Source organism: Necator americanus, chromosome I (assembly GCF_031761385.1).
Source record: "Necator americanus strain Aroian chromosome I, whole genome shotgun sequence".
In the NCBI taxonomy this organism is placed as follows: domain Eukaryota; kingdom Metazoa; phylum Nematoda; class Chromadorea; order Rhabditida; family Ancylostomatidae; genus Necator; species Necator americanus.
The window spans coordinates 4,244,978-4,262,684 of NC_087371.1; the positions used below are offsets into that span (position 1 = coordinate 4,244,978).

General features: G+C 37.8%; 1 protein-coding gene across 2 annotated transcripts in view; it reads left to right on the plus strand.

Annotated features, from left to right (window-relative positions):
* RB195_004429 (uncharacterized protein) overlaps nt 1–17,707 on the plus strand; it is a gene marked incomplete at both ends in the record, with an annotated part of 30,790 nt that overhangs the window by 7,391 nt on the left and 5,692 nt on the right. Inside the window, 16 exons of one of the 2 annotated variants that reach the window (XM_064182273.1) lie at nt 4,597–4,711; nt 5,425–5,529; nt 7,485–7,581; nt 8,188–8,323; nt 8,406–8,497; nt 9,221–9,343; nt 10,025–10,107; nt 10,712–10,895; nt 11,861–11,905; nt 13,161–13,307; nt 13,393–13,474; nt 15,047–15,147; nt 15,300–15,368; nt 15,428–15,552; nt 15,880–16,024; nt 16,287–16,376. In XM_064182273.1, coding sequence (XP_064033540.1) covers nt 4,597–4,711; nt 5,425–5,529; nt 7,485–7,581; nt 8,188–8,323; nt 8,406–8,497; nt 9,221–9,343; nt 10,025–10,107; nt 10,712–10,895; nt 11,861–11,905; nt 13,161–13,307; nt 13,393–13,474; nt 15,047–15,147; nt 15,300–15,368; nt 15,428–15,552; nt 15,880–16,024; nt 16,287–16,376 — 1,739 coding nt within the window. The remainder of the gene's footprint in view (nt 1–4,596; nt 4,712–5,424; nt 5,530–7,484; nt 7,582–8,187; nt 8,324–8,405; nt 8,498–9,220; nt 9,344–10,024; nt 10,108–10,711; nt 10,896–11,860; nt 11,906–13,160; nt 13,308–13,392; nt 13,475–15,046; nt 15,148–15,299; nt 15,369–15,427; nt 15,553–15,879; nt 16,025–16,286; nt 16,377–17,707) is intronic. The other variant, XM_064182274.1, reaches the window with a different exon arrangement.

The following is a 17,707-nucleotide window of genomic DNA, read 5'->3' on the forward strand; positions in this document are numbered from 1 at the left end:
CTTCCTCCTTCCCTCCTTCCTTCTCTCTGGACTCCATCTGGCTCTTTTCTTGCGCTTTTCTCAAGACTCTCTAAACTTTATGGTTTTCCAATTCACTCGCGTCATCTTAGTGTCGATAAACTCCCATGAGTCTCAGCACTCACATCTTACAGGCGGTTAAGTTTGACATGCGAGACGAGTCGCAGCGGAAATGTCGGACTACAAATCCAGACAAGCTCCGAAAATCCAAACTACGCTTGACGAAGACATCACTGAACTGGTTTTTGTGCTTAGATTTCTGAGTGCTGCCTTGTCCGAGAATCTTAGCATGTTGAATACGCAGCTTTTGTATTGATTTCCTTGGACTGCAGCCAAAATTTGTGTTGATCTTTCTTTATTGATACCTAATGTTTTGGGATCATCGGCCTGGAAAAGAGCCTGAAAAATCAGGGTCATTACAGTGACTGGATTTCTCCTCGTTTCGACAAGGCGAGCACTCCGTCCTGCGGTGATAAATTGGCGGCCTTTTCTACTTACGGAGGAAGTGAATTCGGCGCTCGGGCATGGTTAAGCGATGTATAGCGATTAATCCTCCTTGACGGCGGGTGGTGATGTGCGGACGAGTTCGCCTGGCAGTTCCGCAACAAAGCAACAGAGATTAATTAAGAACTGGCGCGGGGGGCCTTTTTCGTGACCGTAATTTCCGTACGTAGTGGTGGTTGTTCGTAGCCGAAATCAAAACCGTGGAATAACATGGACCCGGAATAACAATCTGTGTGGAGAAATGAGACTGAGCATTGAGGAGTGGAGGTCGTTGAGCAGTTGATGGATTTTGAACTAGCTGACGATTTTCGGAAAACAACGGAAATTTTGGGTGTGTGCGGCTGAAGCCGATGTTTCGAAGTTTTTCACATGAAAAATAAATGTTCGAATGGAAATAATATTAGTGAAATGTCCGTCTCCATTGTTTTTTTTTTCAGAATGTGGTTTTTTTTAGAATGGAACATTTCGAATGGCGATTGATAAAAATGTGAACAATAAGCTGTTTGGTGAGCAGAGCGTAGGTGAATTTGGGAATTACACGGTGCCAGCGAATTGCTATTCTCTCTTAGTAATTTAGAAATCCTATACGTGGGCGAAATTGATGTTTGACCACCCGGTAGTGTTTTGAATTCGAATCCGACTGAAATTGCATCTCACGGATCGACGCGTTTCATGAATTCAACCGTATATGTACGTCTGCTGTCTCAACGGCAACGTTACCCGTTTTTTTCGTGGTTCAATTGCAGAATCAAAGGAACTTTGTACAGTAACTTGTTACAGTAGCTATATACATTGTAGCTGGGAAGGAGTAAGGATTTTTGAAGAAAGATCAACTCTATCTGCGTTTTGATCTACAGGGGAAAGACTGACCCTGATAAATTGCTCCCTACCTAAAACTACAATTATTAAATTAATTACAATTTAATTAAGATTACAAAAAGACAAAAGAGATGTATTCATAAATAGTGCAAGTCAACAAACCTTTTTTACCGTTCTACATGCCCTTTGAAAAAAAAATTACGATTTACGATTACGATACAATTTGTTTACAATAACGTTACATCTAATGATTGGTCAGCTGTACAAACATTCCATAAATATGAAGGACAGATTTTTTTCATTGTTTCTGTTGTGCACTTTTGATGAGATATTGTTCCTTATGAAAGATAATGACAAAATAGAAGTTATAAAGATATTATTGTAATTAAATATTAAACCGAAATACAATTTTTAATAAAAAAAATAAAATAAAGAAATAATAAGGAAATAAAATTAATAAATGAAAATCTGTTTTTTTAATAAGTTCCAAATTGGTTTTTTCTATGAAATGGATAAAAAGTACATTTTTTGTGTTGAAATGAATCAATGATCAAATGAAAATCAAATGAAATGAATCGAATGACGAATGAATATGAAAAAATAGAAATTAAAATTTAAATCGCGGTCATCTGAAGTTGAAGAACTGTTATTTGACAACAGTTATACATATATGTAGGGTTTTGCGTCTTAAAGTGATAATTTCTCGAAGTTTCCACAAGAATCCACGAACGTTTCCTGAGAGAAGAAAGAACTCGTTGTTGAACACTTTGAACGTAAAGAATTTCGTTGCAAAAGACCGCCGGGGACCTAATTACTAACCTCATAGGCCATCAATCAATTATCATCAATTCCATTCCGAGAGAACAACAGAGCCGGTGAGCGCTTTGGTGGCGGCGTCGTGAAAGACGAAGAGGACGTGGCCAATCGTCATCGCCATGAGATTTATTAGCGATTTAGTCGACGGTGAAGTTTTGAAGTAAATAATAAACAAAACCAGTAAATGACTAACAGGCACGTTTACTTATCGGCGTAAAACTGCATCGAAACAACTGAATTTCATGCTTTGACGATGTCGGGGAATCGCCCGTAGGGGGAGGAGGAGAAAAAAATCCATGTCCGAGGATTTAGTTCTAATTTATTCACATACGCCAATGGTTTACCAAAGAGGGAAAAACAAAACAAAGGAAATGAAAGAAAGAAACACACATTGTCTAAGTCAGAAATTTTTTTCTACCGAAAATTGGGACCCAAATTATCATTAAATCTCAATTTTATCAATTAATTTAATTGCTGTGATTTTTTTTCGCCAAGTTCTCTTTGCGGCACACAATTCCCAATATCAACTTTAAATTTTGCTCAATATTCTCGTTTTCTCTCGAATTTTCGGGGATTTCGATTTTCTCGAGGAATTCGTACGGCAATCAACTCAACCACCTCCTGGATCCAGCTCCTTTCCGTAGCATACAATCAATAAATGCGTTCGTTCGACCGTAACTTATTCGAGCAAATATTCCGGCTATACGGTAGCACCCACCTGGAAACGTGCGCTTTCCGTCTATCTATGTGCGTCTTCTAGCTGCTGGCTGCTTTTAAGTGGTTATACTTTGAAGGAAAAACGTTTGATGTGGAGATAAATAATGCATTTGTGCACGAATTGCTGACGTTATCGGTGGAAAAACTGCTATTCATGAAAGCAGACGACTTTTTTCCCAGAGAATTTTATAGTTATCCCGAAAATATTCGCACGTATACGAGCAAAAAGAACGTTGCGCTGTTTCTTTTTGTTTCTAGACGTCCTTAGCAAACAATTATATTATTTGAAGTAGAAACAATGGAGATTTTGAAAAACTCTATTTACAATTCATAGAAATTCCTCGGAAAATATCCACCGTGAAATGTTCTTGGATGTTTTTTTCCCCGAATATCAGAGAAGGAAAGCTGTGCAGAAATTTTTCTTGCCAATAGTACAAGATGAGGAAAAGTTGCATAAATATAGGTGTATGGTGAATAAAATAGAAAAATAAATAAATATATTATAGATATAGTTATAATTATTGATTACATAAGAGAGCAGAGAGTTACAGAAGTAATAATGAGAGGGAATTTAAATAATTTAAAAACTTGACTTTTTAACTCGATTAATTGAAGAGGAAAGATTTTCTTTTTTTTATTTTGTCTAACATTTATATCTTATTTTCTTCTTAATATATTTATATCTTATTTTCTTCTCAGTCGTTATGGTGACCTCATCAATTTTCTGACTTCATCAGTACATAGTTGACTGGATCAACCAACATTCATTCCATTCAGGATTCATCCTGAATGCCCATTTCAGAATTTTTAGTCGTACTAGGTTTTTTTAGTTTTAGTTTCTTTTTATAAACTTTTAATGCGCACTTTTTTTGATAAAATGAAATTGAATTAAACTAATAATAATATACTAAATAATATACTTGAATTATACTAATAATAATAGATCCTTTCTTATATTTTTATTTTAAATGGAATTAATTGATTCCATCTTTATTTCAACTGTTCCTCTTTTTTTGTTCTTGGAAATATGTTTTCTCCTTGTACGCGCTTCCAATTTTCTTTCTCCTGGAGTACTTTTATGGATTCATCGCTGGTTTTCTGATTTATCAATCCAAAACGTGATCCTAGAAATCCTACGTAACATATGCAATCCTACCTAATCTCGATCTTTTCCATTCATTTCCCTCTGATAACTCTCTTCTACCTCTCTTTTTCCTCTCTCCTATCTCAACCTGTTTCTTCTCAGCACGTTGTTCATTATTCTTGATCCTCCTGTTATTTTGCGCCCATCAGTCCTCAGTCCCATAAGGTCCCATAGCTGCTTTTTTTTCGCATACAGAAACTATCCTTCAAAAGTAAATGAATTTAGCAGTTATCCACGTTTTCTAAGAATAGCAGCTGGATCCTTTTAGAACAATAAATGGAAGTATTTATATAGAAGTATGATGTGCATGACAGATCCAAATAACTCTGAATACCTTTCTTATATTTTTATTTTAAATGGAATTAATTGATTCCATCTTCATTTCCAGTCTTTTTTTCGTGAATTCTCTTCATTTAATTGGAAATGGCTTAGTATCCTGTTAAATCTCTCACCTCCTTCTGTGGAAATCCGCCTACAAACGAGTAAAACTGCTAATATCTAGAGTACAATTAGAGATGTAGAGCAATTATGATCGATTTAGTGCAGTGAAATCGACTATTGATTGGTTTTCCTTTCAGTGATCATACTATGTGCTTCTCCGGATACGGTACGCGAGATCATGCTTGCCGCACACGAACTTGGCATGGCCACATCTGGTGATTACGTGTTCATCAACATCGACGTCTCAACAGGGTAAGCGGTTTTGCGGCAGTTTTGCACGCGGGTCAGAGACGCAGAGGTTCGGTTCTTTTTGGGGGGCTGGGATCTTTTTTCGCCAACGGACGGCTGGAGGATGATTTAAGCTGTTCGTCGAAAATACCGTAGATTTTGGTTTCCGTACCAGTTTTTTTTCCTCGTTCTGCTTCAACAATTTCGAGTTCGGCGCACGTATTTCTTTTGCGGACGAATTTATGCATGAACGCTTCCGCTCACCTCACAACCACTGATTGAGTTCGAAGAAACTTCGGGAAACATCTCCGGAATTGGAAGGGAATATTGAACGTTCAGTTTTCAGCTTTTAGTTAGGGATTTCCCATGTTAGCAACAAATTTTACCCTAACAAGAGAATTTTTGCTTTTGTTTTTTTTCTTCCTTCCTATCAAAGTTTTTGCGTTTTTCTTACTTGCAGAAAAATTATGAGAACCTCGATGAAACTAAACATACGATTTTACAGAATATCGGGTAAAAATATTTCTTTTTTTTTGCTTAAATGAAGATCACCACAGTTTGCGCACGTTTTGGGCGTTTTTTTTTCAAATATTTAGACGAGGACTGAAATTCGGATCTTGTGAGATCGAAATTAAATTTTAAATTGTTCAGCAATGCAGATGAATTCAGCCTTTGCTCTATGAAACGAATGTTTGCCTTTTCGTCCGGATTTTTCAAATTTTTGCATTTTTTCTCAGGTCCCATGCAGAGAAACCGTGGGTGAGAGCGAATGAGACAAACCAGGAGGAGAATGAGAAGGCGAAAGAAGCCTATAGGGCATTGAAGACGATATCACTTCGGAGGTCAGTCTGTGTTTGTTTGTTTTTCCTTGATTTTTGTCTTGACCAACAAAATACAGTATCTCTCGTGAAAGTGGCTGATCTTTGTAGTTAAACTGAACTTTTAAGAATCAGTTTTGTGAAGTTCGATGCAATGTGAATGCATCATTGAAATTTGTTCTCTACTCGATATTTATTATAGGTTATTAGAATTTCTTCTAAGACTTTTACCGTGGTTGGATGCCGCCACCATGTGGTTGCCATTCGAAAGACATTTGCTGATTTTCGCTGTAAATCAAAGAATGAAATCAAATCTTACTTGAATAATATTAGCAGAAAAGAACTCAAACACATGTTAAATCAAATTTTCTGGATCCTTTCGCCGGGCTATGTACGAAATCGCATGGTGCGAGAACTGGTCCCCACTTAGTCTTTAGCTACTTTCTGATGCGCCATGAAATTTGAAGATCTTTCACTACAAGTATATGGACCCTATCTGCAAGAATGAGTATGTAAGATCTTAAAAAATGTTGGAGGATTGAGATGTGAAGGATTTCCCGCAAACATGCGCGTAAAAAAGGTGAGAAAAAATGAAGAAAAAAGTGGGGATGGGCAATGGGCGTAGCGCAGTTGGTAAGGGTCCTGGCTGCGAATGCGCGATCAATCGATGGTTCGAAACCGCCCTAGTGCCAACCGAACCTTTCATCCCTCAGGGATCGACAAATTGATACCAGACTAGTCGCGGAGAATAAAAACTTTATCTTTACACATCGGGTCGTTCCCGCAAGTCATTTTAAGGCTGCACATTCTATCAAAAATCTCAAACGATTTTGAATTGAAGTCGAACGCGTGGCCCCTACCCCCTCCCAAAATAAATAAATAAATAAATAAATAACGGAAAAAAGGATTGCATTTAATATTTCAATTGTTTTCCGAGTAACCAACTACTTATATGAACGATGGTGCTCAGATGTTGTTCCATTTAGTAAGATTTCCTAGGAATTTTCCTGGAATTTTTCATAGTCCAAGCCCGTGGGCAACAATTCGTTTTCCATTTCGAACCCAATTAATCAGGATTTTTTGGAAAAACGAAACGAATTGCTCGAATATCTCAATAGTCGAATATTCAAATGCGGAAAGGAATTCGAAAATTTTGCCGTAGAAAATTTCTTGTAGGTCCTCAATTTATAATTAGCTAATTAACCAACTAATATTAATTAATTAATTAATATTAATTAATTAATTCTGGAAAATGACGACAACTTAGCCGGCAGTTCACCTCATCGCTTTTGCATTTTTGAAAAAAAAAATTGCTCTCACGTATTTACTACACGCAACCTGCATATCCGTCACGAAATGCAACGAACTTTTGGTTTTGGAAAATATGGCGAATATGATGAAAAATCCGTCAAATATGAATGGAATGGGAATAATGGGAATATGCGAACATGAATGAAATAATGAAATGATCTCTATAGCAGTAATCCATGAAATTCGCAAGGTGTCGTGAAAGTGAACACAGGCGAATGAAAGCTGTCCGAGCTAGAAACAACCTAGGAATTTATTGCTTCAATTTAAATTATTTTTCCCCCGTGGTTTTGTCCTGTCGATGAAAAAATTCCTTTAAATTTTATTTCTATTCACCATTTTTTACTATTCCATTAAAATTTCTGCAAGGGCCCAGTTCTCAGGAATTTTTTCAGTCATGTGCTAAGGGTTTCTTTTCTTTTTTTTTAGTGATTGTTCCAAAACTTGTAATCACAGCAAAAAAAAATTAAAGCAAAAAATAAGAAAAAAAGATACAGAAAGTCGGAGTCAAACGACAAATATTGAACATTCGTACAAAAAGTTTTTTTTTTCCTCCCATAAAAATTATAAAAGTCATTGAAATAGGAAGGTTCTCCGTTTTTTTTTGTGCTTATAGCGAATATTCCGTTGAAATGTCACTAATTTTTTCGATCTTTTTTTTTGATTTTCAGAAGTGACCTGGAGGAATACAAGAATTTCGAAAAGCGGGTGAAAATTAGAGCCGAAGAGAAATATGATTATTCGAGAATAACTGGCAAAGAATATGAGGTATGTCCGATTTTTCTCGAACTCGAAATAAATGTTTTATTAATTGCCTCAATTAATTTTTTAAATTTAATTTAAATTTACTTTTAATGAATAATTACTTTAATTATTCAGAAAACACTATCAGTTGGTTGTTTCTTAACACGTCTTTTTTGTTCCATACTTTCTTTTGTATTCCCGCTCTTGGGTTTTTTAAAAATATTTTTCTACATTCCCCACTACACTTCTGAGTTGCAATTTGTCGCCAGAAATTTTCATTTTTGGATGAAATTCAAAGGAAATTTGGAGTTTTTTCAGTGCTCCTTGAATTTGCTTGTTTTTTCTTGTTTCACTACATTCTTCTCAAATAAAAAAAGCATCCAGCCTTTCCACCATTGATACAGTATCTTTTCTTTTTGTGAACGAACTTTAAAAGAAAAAGAAAAATCAAAAGAAAAATTTCTTTCGAGAAATTTCAAAAATTCTTGTTACTACTAGGAGCAAAAAGTACTATGCAAACTTTACTAATGTGCTAAGTTCAACTAAATTGTTTTTTTTTTTTGATTTTGTTTCGTTTCTCAGTTTCTCTTGCGTTTTCTTCTCTTCGGCTAGTATTGATTTTTTTTCAAGATGAACAACTTCATTAGTGCCTTCTACGATGCTGTGTTGCTGTACGCAATAGCGCTAAACGAGACTATCGCCGCTGGCATGGATCCAAGAAATGGCCACAACATCACCAGCAAAATGTGGGGACGAACTTTCGATGGTACGCGGTATTTTTTTTCCCCTGGATACGGTACGATAGGGGAAGTTTCTCGAAAAACTCGACCGTGGAGCTACTTTTACAGGCATCACGGGTAACGTGTCCATAGACGCGAATGGCGATCGATATTCGGATTACTCACTTTTGGATTTGGACCCGGCTGTGGATAAGTTTGTGGTGAGTTTTAGTGTTGTGATGAAGAAAATAAAATTGAAATTACGAAAATTAAAATCAATAAAAAAAACAGAATAAAATAAAATAAATATAGCTAAATGATAAAGAACAGAAATAGAATGAACAAATTAAATAAAATAATGAAAATTGATCGATGTAGTGGAGGCCCCTTAAAGGGAGTGATTTTGCTCTACGATTTCAATTAAATTTGATTCTATCCAGATAATTATAAATATTCCATGAGTTTTTTTTTTTGCTTGGACGGGAATATTTTGACTTTTCCCATTGACCATTTTCCATGAAGAAATTAGTAGGGTAGAGATTCCACTAAGACTTTGCTAATCCATAATCCATAAAAAAAAATCAATTTAAACCTGAGTTAGTTTAAACACCACGAATTACGGCCAAAAAGAGTATTAGACCTAGATCCGAGGACTAATCACAACATTTCCGCTCCTCCTCCTCCACGCGAAAATTCACCAATATTGGATGAATTTCCGAAATCTTTTTGTCATTATTGATCCATCGATTCGTGGTTAAATTAGATCCACCACTATATTCTTGAGCAATCTATAATCTATTGGGAAAAAAGTAAAGATTGCTGAAAAGAGAAAAGCATTCATTTAACACCGTGACTCTTCAAAATGTCTAAAATGACCTTAGAAACTTATTCTCTTTACTCTCTTTTTTTCAAATTTTTTTGAGCATAATTTTCCGGTTTTCCAGGAAGTTGCCTACTATTCTGGTGCTTCGAATCAGTTGAAAAAAGTCACCGACTTCCATTGGATTGGCGGTAAACCACCAAGAGATTCACCAATTTGTGGATACGATAACAGTAAATGTCCGAAGGTTTGTGTTTGGAACAGTCGTTAAGACCTAAGCGTAGCTAATTTCAATTAAATGTTATTCATTTCTGTTCGTTTTTCCCTCAACATGGTTGGGAGAGAAGGTTCTTTAAAAGATCCAGATGTAGATTTATTTAGAGTCTGCATTTTCACGCAATGTTACTCTCATTATTTAAAGCCATAAGACATCTAAAAAAATAACGAACAGCAACGTAAAGTTTCGGTTCGTTCTCGTGCTGCTATTTCCAAACAGATTCCAGAAATTGATAATCCTATTGTGTTCCTTTTATCGCGTTTTTCTTTTTCATTTCTCGCTTGATCCGGGACCATGTTTCCCGGTTCCAGTGGATCGTTTCTGTCTGAACATCGGAAGAGAGATGAGAGACGTAAAATTACAGAACAATGCCCTTCCCCCAACTATGTAGGATAGCGCCAATTTGCGAGTTTGAACCAAAAGATGATTACCGTAAATCCTCTCATAGCATCCATTCTAACCATTCTGTTTTTGTATGTATAGTTGAAATATAAATGTATGATTATTTTGGAAAATTACTAGCAGTTTTTTTTTCTCTCGTGGCGACAGCAATTCACTTTCTGCGTGCTAAAAGCGTAGTTTTCAGTGTCTGAGTTTTGTTGATTTTTTTTTGTTTACAGCCTAGTAATTTAATTTTTAACGCATTTTTAGGGCTATCCATTGCATGTGTACTTGTTGGCGGCATGTGCTGGTCTCATTCTGCTGCTAACATTGTTGTTTGTGTTCTTCTGGAGGTAAGTGGATACAATTTTTCTGTTATATTTATTGTTTGTTCTTTAAAGACAGCATATCACGAATACGACGATATTGGAATCCCTTTGTGAGACATAGAGTTTAAACTGTGTGAGTTTTGTCCTAAAAAAATGATGTGAGAAAAGGTTTTAGTTCCTACGAGTTGCGTTAGGACGCGTCACCCCTGCAACTTCCTCTCCGGTTCCCTCATCAGTTTGCTCATTGATTATAATTGAATAGGCTGCTGAGGAGGCCTCATTGATTCTAGACCGCTCGCTGGTGGATGCGGTGCGTGCTCAAGAGTGGCGCGTTCTAACGTGCCTCGTAGGAATTAATTCCGTTTCCCACGCCATGTCTTAGGGGGTATTGGGCAGCGGGATCACGTCCATGCTCGTAATCCACATCCCGAACTCTATATTCGCCTACAGAGATTCCAACATCATCAACTTCGTGATATATCACCTTTAATTTTGAATGGAAGCAAATTAGGGCAGCTTGTTGCTCTCAGAATGTCTTCTTGTGTTTCTTTTTTCAATCACCTATTTTGGTCAAATAGCCACGCCCACTCCTGGTTGGTACAGGCTCTCAGACTCCATATTTTTCCAGACGATACAAACTTGAACAAGAACTCGCAGCAATGTCATGGAAAATTCGCTGGGAAGAACTAGACGGTGAAGAATCACAGAAGAAGGAGAAGAAAAAAGCGAAGAAGAAGCGATCCGGTGGTTATTTCCCAGAATCGGATCCGCTTCTACGTTCGAACTCTCGCGGCAGTGTCAGCAGCGACAAGGTGAGCATTGCGACACAACGTTCATGCTACGCGTGCGTACGCGACGCGTCCAATGCAATTCCCCCGAGACGTGTGACGAGTACAGTGAGCGATTTGTTACGAACGTTTCAAATTGTAATTGTGTTTCTCTCTTTTTCATTGTAGAGAATGGTGACAATGGTTTTTTTTTCTTTTTTCGTCTCAATGGACGATTTTTTTTAAATGTTGTTGTTGATGACGTACTTGTTATACTTTTTTACACAAATCCTGTTTTGGACTTTAATCTTTAGACTTTTCCAAAATCTACTTTCGTTAGCAACATTATCAGTTCTTCAAAGTGATAGCAGTAGTGTTTTATTGATTTTTTTAGTGCACGGATGTGGAGATGAGCATGCGGAGTAAAGCGTGGTGAAAGTGGCGGAAGTGATTAAAAAGTTCTAACTGAAAGCTGATTACGTTAAATTCGTAGAATGTTCTCTTACTCTACTTCTCTGCCCCTTGCCATAAATATAGACAGGGTCCCATTTCAAGAACGCCAAATTCTAAATTATATGAACTAGAAAACAAGGAGGAATTTCAAGTTTTGCTGTGTGTGGGCGTGATTTTCAGCGCTGTTTTTTTTTCATTTTTGGGACCCAACTTTCGTTTTGTAGTACGTCACACATCACATGGTTTTTGATTTTAAAAACATTCGAAAAAAAATAGAGGACTGGTGAAAGATTTTCTAACACTCAAAAATTCTCCAAGTGGAAAATATTCTTATCCCTTCTAAACATATCAGAAAAACTCGTCCATCTTTCTTCAGCAGTGCCTTTAGTATTGGTCCTAAGTCACGCGCAAAGCTCATGAAAACTCGTCCCATGACTTGTTGTGACATGAAAACTCGTCCAAGGCATCAGCGACAAATTGTGATATTTCTTTGTTTACGCCGTTGAATGATTTTTGATTCATGAAATTGCATATAAGCGTTGGCGCTTATATTTCAGTACGATGAGGACATGTTAACCCCATTGGCAATGCGAATGCGTTTGGTACGTTTTTGATGTGAATCGATCGATTCGGTGCCTGTGTCCTTGACATTGTGCTCGTGGATTCAAACATAATCTTTTGCAATTGTACTCACATGTCATACCGTATAACCACATTGTATCTGTGTGTAGTTATTAATTCTGTACGATCAACGACAAATCCTGAAAATCAGGGAATCAGTCGTCGGCAAATGGGGAAATGGCTTGGTGCAGCATGGCTTCTTGCTTGAATGTTCGTTCGTGTAGTGTTCATTTCTTCGACTACTTGTCGATATCGATTTTTCAGCAGTGATTGCTACGCGCGCCGCGCTCTCATCCTTGTGTGTGAACAAAATCGATATCGATTTTTGGGTTCACGGTATCACCACGTGTTAAAGCACAGTTAGCACTAATAGATGGCTGTTTTTCCCGAATAGTCGGCTGGTAGCAGTGACGTCACTATCCCTCTTCCCTTTTGCTTTGTTTTTTTCTCCTTTTCGTAACAAGAAAAACAACTAGGAAATGTTTATTGATTTTTTGCCTGATAATCCATGCTTGCAAATGTGATGCGTATCTCAGGCACACCGGCTCTTCTCCTCTAAGCGTAGATGTTAGGTTCATACTAATTTGAGCACTTTTTGTGCTTTTTATTAAGATGTTGCTTCATTCTTTATAAAACAGCGCTTATATGCTTTTTAAAATTGAAATTCCTATGTCCAGAGCTCGTATCCAATATATCTGTTCTTCGGAAGATAAATACGACGGAAACGAAACCATCGGCAACTGTTTCTTCCAGTTTGGTTCGTTTGCTGACGCAAATTCGGTGCACTTCGCTGCGGGACCTAGACGTTTGTCCCAAAAGACAGTTGCTAAAAAAGTGGGAACGTATTTGAGAGCGCGATATGTATGGTTGCGGACAATTTTTTTTTCTCGCAGGATAGAAATGTATCCAACTAGGGCACATTTTTCCGTTATAGCGCGTTTGTCGAATTGGAAGGATTGCATTGGATATGGGTTCAGGAAACTTTTATCCCTCCGAAGGTGATGATTTCAAAAATTTCACCTAACCTCTGACTAACAAATAGTCCTGAAAAGAACATCTAACACCCAAATTATAACCAAAATCAACTAGTGACGTTAAAAAAATCTGCTACCAGCGCGGCTATTTTTCCTTCCCGCAAGCTTCCCACCCACAAACGTCTATAATCGTTGTGGAATCGAAGAAAAATGACTACTCTTGCTAAGCGAGCACTGTTTTAAAAAAAAATCAATTTTACAGCGTTCGTCAAGTTCTGGAGCTACTAGAAAAATCTCAGCAATGATCGATCGAAAGTTCAGTATATTCACACGAAAGAAGAGCGCACCAAATCAGGATAAGAATGGTGGAATTACAGGGAACCATGCGAATGCCCTGAAGGAAATTGAGGTAAGTCTGACCAATTGTCGTTGATCCATGAATTCAAATGTGCATTTGTGAAATGGAGCGCTTAACACACTAGCGGTAGTTACAGTCCGGTCAATGTTCTCCGATGAATGAGGTACAGTTCCGATTGCCGAACGATCGCAGAGTTTCATCTCCATCCGGAGATTCTGGTTAGTTGTTTGATTTTTTGGATTCTTTTTTTCTTGAATGGCGCCTTTTTAAATGGAAGTTTTTCAAGTTTTTAGAAACTATCTTCAGTTTTGTTAGATAATTTCACGTTAGAACGTCCTATCTTTGAAATTGATTGCTTTGCTGGAATGCTTACTGCTTTTACTCCACTGTCCTACACATACCGTAGAGTCTTGACGCTTCTAACCTGGCTATGATCATGCATTCGCATTGTTACATGCCATTGCGTATAACGCTAACGTACTGTCACAGCATAGTAGCGGTACAGTTGTTTTTCTAAACAACTATGTGCTATAGTAGTGTCAAAACGACATGAATTACAGTGCAGTTGTGTGAGTGGTTTCGCTCGAAGCGGCTGGAACCGAAGTGGTACCGTCGTGAACGGCAGCAATAACTAACAGGGGTCCCTCTTCGATTCTAACCGCTACGGTTCACCGCGCCGCTTCAAGGGCACTCGCTTACACAACTGCATCGATCAGATCTTCAGATCGCTTCGATTCGAATCTATCTTCATTTTAGTCTACTGAGTCTAGTCGGTTATGCCCAGCTTCTTTGGAATCTTTTCATATTTCATTCACTCACATCCCCTCAAGTACATCCAAAAACACAAGGAAATCCTCCGGAGGAACATAGTATGGGCATATGAGCGCACATATTTGTTTGTTTTCTAGGTTATGAACATCTTTCTGGATTGCTTTCGGTTTACTCTTGACAGAAGTTATTTTAATGACCTTCCCCCTCTCTCTCTCTCTCTCTCTCTCTCTCTCTCTCTCTCTCTCTCTCTCTCTCTCTCTCTCTCTCTCTCTCTCTCTCTCTCTCTCTCTCTCTCTCTCTCTCTCTCTAAAAAAAGATGGTAGAGAGTCGGCATAGTTCTGAGCAGCAAACTTAATCATTTTGGTGCATCATTGTCTAATTTATTTCGTCTATATTTCTATTTCGTTAGAGGTTCCGCTTACTGCACAATCGATCGGAGGTTCGAATCTGCCCTAGTGCTCACCAAACCTTTCATCCCTCCGGGGTCGATAAATTGGTACCAGATTGTCTGGGAGGATAAAAACACTGACTTGACACATCGGCTAGCCACCGCAAGTCACGAACGTGGGGGCGCATCCTAAGCGGATTGATTAACGCCAGAAACTTTATCCTTTTATCCTTTTATATTTCTGTCAAAACATGTGATTCTTCTTGTCTAATCCCTTAATCTCTTGATTTTGATGGCTGGTTATGCTGTTTTTAACGCCTTAAAGTTTTTAGTGGAAATTCTACCGAGTGTAGTGGTGTCTCATTTTCATGTAGTCTTAAGACACAAATCTGTAGCAGATCTTGAGTGCACTTCATGTTTTATTTTTCCTTTTACATCTGTTGATTGTCAATTAATCTTTCTTTCTTTCTTTCTTTCTTTCTTCCCTCTTTCTCACTCTCGTTTTCGTTGAGTCTTCCGTCACTCGGGACGCTATAGAATTGTTCTTCACTCTACCCTGTTCTATAATCCTTTTTTGCAAGGCTCGCTTTGAATACCGCAAATTAAAAGGGAACACAGTGAACTTTTTCAGACTACAAGAAAAAGAGCAGTGGTGAGGAAGAGTTTGACATTTCTGCAAAGAAGAGTCTTAGCCTGAGGAATCGAAAACTCTCATTCTTCGGATCGATCAAGGTGAGGTCACGGAATAGATGAAAGTTGATTTTATTTCTAAGCTAGTTTCTATTAACGTTACGTGCTTCAAGTCACTAATATTTTTATCTTCAGTATAATTGCTCCCATTTTTGTTTTTATGCGCACCAAGTATGTATTGATTTCCCTTCCAGAGTGGAGGGTCCGGTGAGACAATTGCTCAGAACAACGGTCAAATCTACACGAAGACGGCGTTCTATAAGGTTTCTTAGTTTCTTTTTATGTTATTCATTACGATATTCGATTGCGTTGCAATTTTCAGGGAATTATGGTGGCGATCAAAAAATTGAACATCGATCAGAAGAAGTATCCCAAGGTGGATTTGTCGAGAGCTCAGTTGATGGAGTTGAAAAAAATGAAAGATCTGCAGCATGATCACATCACAAGGTGAGTTTTTCTACCTATTTTTTCATGAATCTATATTGTTTAAACTTTTCAAGAACGTTCTTAATGTTATTTTTCATAATTGATAATAATTGTCTTTTCTTGGCTGATTCATTTCTTTTTTTTTTGTTCCAAGCATTGCTATAATCCTGGGGTAGATCAGTGCTTTACCCGTCTAATCCTGGCTTTTTTGAGTCGGACTTTTTTCTTGGTTTTCAATTTGTTTTTTTTTCTCCAGCTTGGAAGTTTTGGGTGTCTTTTTTACATTGCAATCTTATGAGTTCTTAATTTTAGTTTCAAATGCTAGGTATGTATTTATTTTTCTTCCAGGTTCACTGGTGCTTGCCTCGACGCTCCTCATTGGTGTATTGTGACGGAGTACTGTCCGAAAGGTTCACTAGAAGATATTCTGGAAAACGATCAAATCAAATTGGACAACATGATGAAGTATTCGTTGTTGCACGATTTGGTCAAGGTAGAGTTCGTTTCTTTTTTCCTTGTTATGATCAATATACTTTTTTCTTCAATAATTTTCCGTTAAAACATCGCTTCCAAGTAATATCCCTATTTCGAGAATGTCCTTTCATCTTTCTCATACTGTTTATACGATTTCCTTTAAGGTTATCAGAATTGATCTATCCTTCGAGATTTTTCTCCTTGCATTTCTGTTTAACTTGTGGAAACTGCATTGTTTGTTTGTTTTTTTTCTTATCAACTGATATGTCCAACTGTTTCAGGGTCTATATTTCCTTCATAACAGCGAAATTCGATCTCATGGCCGATTGAAGTCTTCCAACTGTGTTGTTGATAGCCGATTTGTGCTAAAGGTGCCGTCCATGGTTTTCCTTTTTTTCTGTTTTACAACATGTTATTTTTTTTTCGAGTCACTCTCTTTTTCACTTATATCTGATGGAATAGTGTTGAATCTGTGTTTTGTTATAGTGTGCCTGCGAGGTTTTTAGATGGAACCTTTATTTGCCTGACGTTTCGGCTTTTTCGCCGTTTTCAGAGGCCTAAATAGAGGATGACTGCAGCAATGCTACGTTAATTCCGTCAGGTCCCACAGTACCCTTAGTTAGTGTTTCGATAATCGTTCAGGGTAGTGAAAACAGATACCCATCTACATTGAAAATGGTCCTCTGGTTCCACCGGATGTGGCGCGGCTGGTTGCACGCAATTGCCACTCAGTGTACCAGCAAATGAGTATTACTGCGTGTAGATCACCAGCGAAGATATAGATGATTTGATCTACACACAAAATATCAGGCGGTTATAGGTGACAGACCGGTACAAGTAGCAAGAACTCATTCGTTATCGACAAGCATTCATTCCTATTATTCATTGAAGGGTTTATTTTAAGAATCCGAAACGCCTTTAACGTCTTCCTTGCCGATATTTCTGTTTCGTGAGTTAGTATGACGCATTTCAAATCGTAATCGTTTCCGTTGTGGGCCTCATGTCTGTGCCTTCCTAGTGGTGTTATCAAACTTTTTCGTCGTTTTCCTGCCATGTGTTCATTAATCCTCACTCCAACATTCCTACCGGTCTCCCCAACGTAAGTTGCATTGCATATCAAGCACTCAATCTCATATATTACCCCCATTTTTGCGCAGTCGCCTGTTTTTCCGTAAGGACAAATAACACATCTTTTAGATGCAGTATCTATCATATAGTCTGTTTCTAACAAGTTGGCTTTTGATGTTTGCATTTGGGATATTTACCAAGATCACGTCATCTTGTAATTGTGGTTGGATAATGCTGCGCTGAAGAGCGGCACTGACACTGTCAGAGATAAAATGAAGACAAAGAGAAATTTTGTTTTCGCGCGGAACATTTCTATTTACAGTGCGGGTTCTTCGGTAATGCGGACGTACTGTATGGCCATTAGCACATGCAATTTTCAAGGCTAGTCTTCGTGATTAGTGGTTGCCTCTTGCCTTTCAATGAATAATAGGATTGAATGCTTGTCGATATCGAATGAGTTCTTGCCACTTGTACCGCTCTGTCACCTATAACCGCCTGATAATCTGTGTGTAGATCAAATCATCTATATCGTCGCTGGTGATCTACACGCAGTAATACTCATTCGCTGGTACACTGAGTGATAAGTGCATGCAACCAGCCGCGCCACATCCGGTGGAACCAGAAGACCATTTTC